Source organism: Panulirus ornatus, chromosome 28, assembly GCF_036320965.1.
Source record: "Panulirus ornatus isolate Po-2019 chromosome 28, ASM3632096v1, whole genome shotgun sequence".
Lineage (NCBI taxonomy): Eukaryota > Metazoa > Arthropoda > Malacostraca > Decapoda > Palinuridae > Panulirus > Panulirus ornatus.
In genome coordinates this window covers 13,449,144-13,457,662 of record NC_092251.1, presented here as the reverse complement: position 1 = coordinate 13,457,662, position 8,519 = coordinate 13,449,144, and the positions used below count along the sequence as shown (strand labels likewise).

General features: G+C 40.8%; 1 protein-coding gene across 1 annotated transcript; it reads left to right on the top strand.

Moving 5' to 3' along the window:
- The first annotated feature begins 261 nt into the window (after positions 1-261).
- LOC139757728 (cuticle protein CP575-like) lies at positions 262-1,060 on the top strand. The gene is made up of 2 exons (XM_071678479.1): positions 262-415; positions 526-1,060. The coding sequence occupies exons 1-2, from the start codon at positions 323-325 to the stop codon at positions 727-729; spliced, it is 297 nt and encodes a 98-aa protein (XP_071534580.1). The 5' UTR covers positions 262-322; the 3' UTR covers positions 730-1,060.
- The last annotated feature ends 7,459 nt before the right edge of the window (positions 1,061-8,519 follow it).

The window sequence follows — 8,519 nt, the reverse complement described above, 5'->3', positions numbered from 1 at the left end:
ATGCTTCCTGTTAAGTAGTTCTGTTCAAAGGTTGGACTAGGCCTAACATAAAACCTGGCTCATTATAACTCATACTTATTAAAGATTACAGAAAACCAGTTTTTATAACGTCGGTGGAGCACCAAGTTTACAGTGAATACTTGTGTTTGTATATGGCTGATCAAGTTACTCCAGGAGAACCTGATGAATTAATAGAAAAAACATTTCCCTGACAAGTTTGCGCAACTGACTTTATAACAGATCAGGAGTAAAACGCACCGAACGCCAGAACTAGAGGAGGGAACATACGGGGTCTCAGTCACTTCCAAATTTCAGCGCGTTCATGAGTGAAGGACGTCCCTGGGTATATAACACGGCTGAGACAGGTGCAGAGCATCAGCTGTTGTCCTGCAACCACACAAACATGAAGTTCCTGGTGAGTGTTGTTCCCTCAGTACAAGTGTGGCTGGTGGCTGTCTCTGTTAACTTTTAGTGATTGGAGGAAGTATCAGAGAATCAGTTCACTCATCAATTTCTTGACTGCAGGTGATGTTTCTGCTTGGCTTGGTGGTCTTGGCTGCCGCTCGTCCTAATGATATCATCGACATCGACGAGGACCACCTGGAGCACGAGCAGGAGGGCATCGCGGGCACGGCCGTAGAAGGCGAGTACACGTGGGTAGCGCCCGACGGCACCGAACACGAAATAGAGTACGTCGCCAACAAGTTTGGCTTCCAAGTCGTCCGATGAGACTTTTGAAGCCAGACAGGACAACTGCTGAAGACGACTATAACACAGTATACGAACTCTAGACAGGCGTCCCCTGGCTAAACGCCCAAAGACAAGTACTTACACATCTTTACATTTCTTCGCCTGAACTAATATTTGGATATCTGCACACCATCAGGAAAGGTAGACTCAAACAGCAGTGTGTTTATTAGATGGAAAAGTGGGTTACTTTACTTTTATATCATGATTCGAAGAGAATCTATGTCCAAGGTACAACGGATTGGCATAATTCTTGTTTTGACTCCATAATATACAAGTGAAATTCCTCAGGCATAATAAAGAGTACACCGTATTTCCGTATTTCAGATGTTTTTGTCCTTATTTTTGCATTAGGGAGTACACAGATTCCATTTTAACTGAAGATTTTTCTACAAATATGATATCCAGTTTACCAAAGAGAGAGAGAGAGAGAGAGAGAGAGAGAGAGAGAGAGAGAGAGAGAGAGAGAGAGAGAGAGAGAGAGAGAGAGAGAGAGAGAGAGAGAGAGAGAGAGAGAGAGAGAGAGAATATCTGTAGCAGCTGAAGATCAAAGACACCAACATTACTTATCAGCAAACGCAGTTTAACCCTCACAGTTCAGTATTCAGTGCTCGTGTGGTACATTCAGGAAAAGACTCCACAATGTCGGGGCAGCAGCGGCATCAGGCTCCCCACCAGCTAGACACGCCTGGTAAGCCGCAGTCCTTGTAGCAGAAGGCGACCACAGCCTCAGATATCTGTCCAGGTTTCTAAAGGAAACAACTCGGAGTAAATGTTGATTTTGTACCTTTAAGATTATAACCTATGATATAAGGAAACATTTTAGACTATGGAATTCACATGCAACACCCCTTTCATCGGCTGCACGTTTCTTCCAATGTTAGTTTTATATCTATACAAACTTTATCTTCGTTGTAAGGTAACATAATAGTCTCAAAATTCACATACAACAGTTTCTAGACTGACTGAACATTTACTCAAATTTTTCACAGTTCCCGAAGTCATAAGTTGGGATAATATATTCTCATGTGTTTAAGTCGCACAACTTCTGTAAAGTCTAAAGGTCACATCAAAGTGAGATCTTGATACTGAAGGCGTAAATCTGAAGTAAATGTGAACTTCTCATATTCAGAATATTTCTATAATCTGGATCGCATAAAAGGGTGTAGATCACTTGATCAATGGCCTGGCAAGGTTTTCAGCGACCGAGGAACTAACCAAATTTACAGCTGTTTATATAGAGTTGTATGGACGTTAACGTTGTAGACTTTGCCTGGATAATTCATCTGTGATGAATAGTAATTTGTACCTATATCTCCTTCTAGATATCATCTGTTCCTCTCTACTCACTTTTCAAAACTCTTCAATTGAACCATGAATTGATAGAAATACTTTGGCATGAATATCCATATCTTCCTGCAGTCTATCCCAACGTGATTAGTGTCACAAATTTACTTCTCAAATGCTCGGGATGAAGTCCGGATGTCATAATGATTTTTTTATAAGAGAAGCTTTTCTATATGTATAGAGGTTTTATTCGTCCTAGCATGGACGACGATTGCTCTCATATCTGTTGTCACCCTTCGTGCATCTCTGTATTTGCCAAAATGTGATCAGAAGCCTCTCGTCTCATTCATTCTCCAGGTTTCATGTCTCTCCAACCATCATATTCTGTTTACCATCATTTTCTTGCTTGTTTTCCGTTTTGCAGGTGTTATATATTGTCCACTATTCCCGTGAGTTATCTGCGTTCGTCCCTGACACTATGGCGCAGCTTTGCAGAGCGCTTTTGGCTGCTGCTTCCCATTACTTATGTGTAGAGAAGGGCCACACGAGGATTGACTTATATCTTCAAACACTGAACAAGGAAGCCGAGGATATCTCTTCCCTCTTTCCACGTTCCCACTTCCTAGAGCATTTACATTTGTCAATGATTCACGAACACAAATAATCTGCCGAGTTCTAATTTATCTTTTCATTTTCTCCCACATTTTCACTTCATCCAAAATATTCTTGACTAAGACATTTGTTACTCCTGCCATGTCATTCACTATAAATATTTGAAAACTTGCCATGTGACTTATTAGGGAAACGTTATGATATGTGAATGTTCTCTCTCTCTCTCTCTCTCTCTCTCTCTCTCTCTCTCTCTCTCTCTCTCTCTCTCTCTCTCTCTCTCTCTCTCTCTCTCTCTCTCTCTCTCTCTCTCTCTCTCTCTCTCTCTCTCTCTCTCTCTCTCTCTCTCTCTCTCTCTCTCCTATAACTTTAAAGTCTTCCAGCATTTGTATGAAACTTTTAAGAATGCAAATAGGATGTTATGATCCATTAAAGGAAACTTTACGTGCATACATAATCAAGCATACGATACTGCCAGTATATATGAGTCTCGTCTGATCACACCTCGACAATACAATGCAGTTTTGAGCCAGCACTAAAGCAAGGATGTTTCTAAATCGGAAATAGTGGAGCGAGGAGGAACTAAATTTATACCTTCCTTGCGCGATAAACCATGTGAAGGGAGAATGAGACTTGAATTTTTTTTATTTCCTTAGCAAGAGGAGCCTCCGGGACAAAATAAATGTTTTGAAACAAGTGAAGGATTCAATAACATCGATACTGAAAATCCTTTTACAGTAGCGCCAGCATTATCGACAAGAGAAAATGAACTAAAACATAGAAGCCACCGATTCAATCTGGACTGCACGGAATGTTTGTTTACCAGCGACATTATTCATGCGTGGAATAATCTTCCAGAAAACATTGTTCAGACGAACATCATTAATATCTTCGTAACTAGGCTATATCATTACTTGTCACTCTTTAGCATGGAATAGTTAACCGAATCGCTCATCAAAGCACAGTGGAAGATCATGCTACCTTCTCACCCATTGATCCTTCACTGGCCATGCTGCGGTTACAAACCAACACTGATAACCATGTCACCTACTTTCAGAGAGCGAATAAGAATTACTGTATCATTCTTCAACATCAGGAATAACATTAGCACGGTTAGTCGAGAGGCTAGAGATTAAGCTTCTCCTTACTATTGTCTTTATGATAACAAGAGAAGGGATGCATGTCGTTGGTGATGATATGCAAGATATGTTCATGTTGAACGAGGTATTTAATCTCCCTGTTTTCCATTTAGCGTGTACCAGAGCAGGTGAAGGGTGGGGAGGGGGACTTTGCTTTGCTATCATTTTATTCCAGTACTTTTAAGGAAGATGCATTTCATATTCGGTGTTATGGCTAGATCATCTCGCTTATTCTGTGTGGTTTATTTATCTAAGTAAGTCTTTCTCTTAAGATATAACAGATTGAATATCACAGATTATTTTTCACGAGAAACTGTAAGTTCAAAATCAAACATCTGAATATTCCCCTATGCAAACATAACGACAAAAAGACTCGTAAAAGACTAAGTATTTTATTGTGCTGGGTCATATGTTGCTTGTATTTCATGGAGTCAAAAGAGATATTATGCCAAGCCTGTTGTTGTTCTTGTACCTGGGATATATCTTTTTTCAATCTTGTTAGGATGTTTATTGACTTCAAGGAAATGAGAGGTTAGAACAAAGAATATGAAGAACTTTTACGATTCTTTTAAATCAATACACTTATTTCTGAACCATCCATTGTTAATGGTACAGATACATCCAACAAATATCAGTTCAGCGTAAAAATGTAAAGATATGTACGTGCTTATCTTTAGGCGTCTAGCCAGAGGACGCCTGTCTAGAGTTCATATGCCATGTAATGGTCGCCTTCAGCAGTTGTCTTGTCTTCCTTCAAATGTCTCAACGAACGGCACAGATGACAAACATGTCGGCGATGTATTCTATTTCGGGTTTGGTGCCGTCGGGAGCTATAAACGCAGTAAAATGAAGCTCAAGGGTAAAGAAGAAGAGTGATTTGGGAAAGTCTTGAAAGTACAGTCTAGGGTTGGTGAGAAGACAATTGCTAAGGAAGGAGTAGCATTACTTCTGAAGCAGGAGTTGTGGAAGTATGTGATAGACTGTAAGAAGGTAAATTTTAGAGTGATGTAGATAAAACTAAAAGTGGGTAGAGATAGATAGGTGATCACTGGTTCCTATGCACCTGGTCATGATAAGAAAGAAATTGACAGGTAGGTGTTTTGGGAGCAGCTGCGTGTGTGTGAACAGCTTTGATGCACAAGAACAGGTTATAGTGATGGGTGATTTAAATGCGAAGGGGAATAATGTGGCAGTTGGGATTATAATTGGTATACATGTTATTCTTAGTGTTGTGAAATGGAAATGGTGAAGAGCTTGTGGCTGTGTGCGCTGAAATGACATGTTAATTGATAGGTGTGTAAAAGAGAAACCTTGGATGTTATTGTGCTGAGAGAGGCAGCTGTCATGTGGAGGCGAAGGTGAACATTTGTGGAGTTTTTCAAAAAAGAAGAGAGAATGTTAGAGAGGAGAGATTAATGAGAGTAAGTGAGCTTGGAAAGGAGATTTGTATGAAGAAATACCAGGAAAGATTGAGTGTAGAATTGCAAAAGGTGAGAGCAAATGACGTGAGGGGAATAGTTGAGGAATGGGATGTATTTAGGGAAGCAGTGATGGCTTTCGCAAACGATGCATGTGTCATGATGAAGGTGGGAGGTGGGCAGATTAGAAAGGGTAGTTATTCGCTACCCCGCACCAAGGGAAGTATCATCGCTACCCCCACTTCAGTGGGGTAGCGCCAGAAAAACAGACTCTAGTTGTAACGTGTAATGCACCGACACCAAAGCTTCCCATCCTCATCCAGGCCCAACAGACCTACCCGTGGTTTACCCCCAGACGCTTCACGTGCCCTGATTCATTCCACTGACAACACGTCGACACCGGTATACCACATCGTTCCAGTTCACTCTATTCCTTGCACGCCTCTCACCTTCCTGTATGTTCATGCCCCGATCGCTCAAAATCTTTTTCAATTCTTCCTTCCACCTCCAATGCAACCATATGATATTGTTTGACATTCTGTTCCTTCAAACATACCCATTTTTGCTCTCCAAGATAATGCTCTCTCCTTCCACACATTATCTCTCATAGAACCTTCGACCCCTCCTCTACCCTGTGACTCACTTCTGCTTCCATGGTTTCATCCGCTGCTTAGTCCACTCCCAGATATCTAAAAACTACCCTTCCTCCAGTTTTTCTCCATTCAAACTTACATCCCAGTTAACTTTTCCCTGAAAACTACTTAACCTAATACCTAGCTTTTATTCTCATTTACTCTCAACATTCTCCTCTCACACACTTTTCCAAACTCAGTTTTGCTACAGTTTTTCACAACAACTGACTCACTTCCAAAACTCTCCTATCGCCAACAAATTGCATACTCGCCCATCTCTCCAAAACTCTTGCATTTACTTCCCTAACCACTGCATTCAAAAACAAAGTATACAACCTTGGGGACGTCACACACCCCTGACGCAAACCGACATTCACTGGGAAATAATCACTCTTCTATCTTCCTACTCGTACACATGCCTTAAATCCTTGGTAAAAACTTTTCATTGCTTCTAGGAACTTACCTCCCTCACCATATACTCTTATAACCTTCCACAAACAATCTCTATGAACTTTATCATATGCCTTCTCCAGACCCTGAATGCTACATACAAATCCATATGTTTTTTAAGTATTTTTCACATACATTCTTCAAAGCAAACACACTGCTCTTCCCCAATCTGATACTCTATACATGCCTTCACCCTCTCAATCAATATCCTCTAATATAATATCCCAGGAATACTCAACTTATACCTCTGTAGTTTGAGCCCTCGTCTTTATCCCTTTCCCTTTGTACAATGGCACTACATATGCGTTGATAAAATCCTCAGGCACTTCACCATGGTCCATACATATATTGAATATCCTTGCCAGCCAATCAACAACACAGGCACCCCTTGTTTTAATAAAGTTCACTGGAATACCATCCAAACCCGCCGCCTTTCCTGATTTTATCTTCTGCAAAGCTTTCGCTACCTCTTGTCTCTTTACCAAACCATTCTTCCTGACCCTCTCACTTCGCATACCACCCCGACCAAAACACCTTATATTTGCCACTCTGTAATGAAACATGTTCGACAGACCTTTAAACTACTCACTCCATCTTCTTCTCACTTCATCACTACCTGTTATCATCTCCCCACTTACCCTTACCCCCTTCACCGATGTTCCCATTTGTTCACTTCTCTTACGCACGTTAATTACCTCCTTCCAAAATATCTTTTCATTCTCCTTCAAATCTAATCACTCTAAGTATCTTTCTCAACCAACCCTTGCACCTTTCTTTTGACCTCCTGACGCTTTCTTTTGTATATCTCCTTTCATTTACACTACTTCTCTGCAAATATCGTCCAAACGCATAGCTAATTTTCTCACTAACAACCTTACTTCTTTATCCCGCCACACACTACCCTTTCTGATCTGCTCACCACTCATCTTTCTCATGCGACATGCGTCTTTTTCGCAAGCCATCACAGTTTCCCTAAAAACATCCCATTCCTCGCACACTTCCGCACGTCATTTGCTCTTATCTTTTGCCATTCTACTCTCAATCTCTCCTTGTACTTCACACATGGCTCCCTTCCAAGCTCATTTACTCTCACCACTTTCTTCTACCCAACATTTTCTCTTCTTCTCTGGAAACCTCTATAAATCTTCAAATTCGCCTCCACACGATAGTGATCAGAACTCCCTCCAGCTGCCCCTCTTAGTATGTTAACATCCAAAGTCTATTTTTACACGCCTATCAAATGAAAGGTAATCCACTAATGCCTTTGACCTTCTCTCCTACTCACATCTGTATACTTATGTATATATTTCCTTTCGAACCAAGTATTTCCAATCACCAGTCTTTTGTCAGCAGACAAATTCACAAGTTCTTCACCATTTCCATTTACAGCACTTGACACCCAATGTACTCCAATCATACCCTCAACTGCCATACTACTCATCTTCACATTTAAATCACCCAACACCATAACCCGGTCTCGTGCATCAAAGCTGCTCACACACTCACTAAGCTGCTACCAAAACATTTACATGTCATGATCTTTCATATCATGACCAGGAGCATAGGCACCAATAATCACCCATCTCTCTCTATCTACTTACAATTTCACCCACATCACTCAAGAGTTCACTTTCTGACAATGTATCACATACTCCCACAACTCCTGCTTCAGGAGTAGTGCTGCTCATTCCTTAGCGCTTGTCCTCTCACCAACCCCTGACTTTACTCTTAAGACTTTCCCAAACCACTCTTCCCCCTTACACTCGATTATCGTTTCACTGGATGTATAGCGTCCGATGGCACCGAAAAAAAAATAGAAAATATCACCGACAAGTTTGGTTTTCGTGTCGTTTGATGAGACATTTGAAGCCAGACAGGACAACTGCTGAAGACGACCATTACACGGTATACAAGCTATAGACAGGCGTTCCTTGGCTAGATGCCTAAAGACAAGTATTTACATATCTTTACATTTCTACGCCTGAACTAATATTTCTTGGATGTCCCTATACCATCAACAATGAAGGGATCAAAAATCAGTGTATTTCTTTGAAAGAATTATAGAAGTTGTACATATTTCTTGTTCTGACTTCTCATTTCCTTGAAATTAAGAAACATCCTAACAAGACGAAGAAAAGATACACCCAAGGTACAACAACAACAGGCTTGATATTATATCACCTTTGACTCCACCAAATACAAGCAAATATGGCTCGCGCACAATAAACTACGTAGAC

Coding starts and splice junctions, on each gene's coding strand:
- LOC139757728 (XM_071678479.1), top strand. CDS start 323: ATGAGTGAAGGACGTCCCTGGGTATATAACACGGCTGAGACAGGTGCA. Junction 416..525: donor ACACAAACATGAAGTTCCTG/GTGAGTGTTGTT, acceptor TCTTGACTGCAG/GTGATGTTTCTGCTTGGCTT.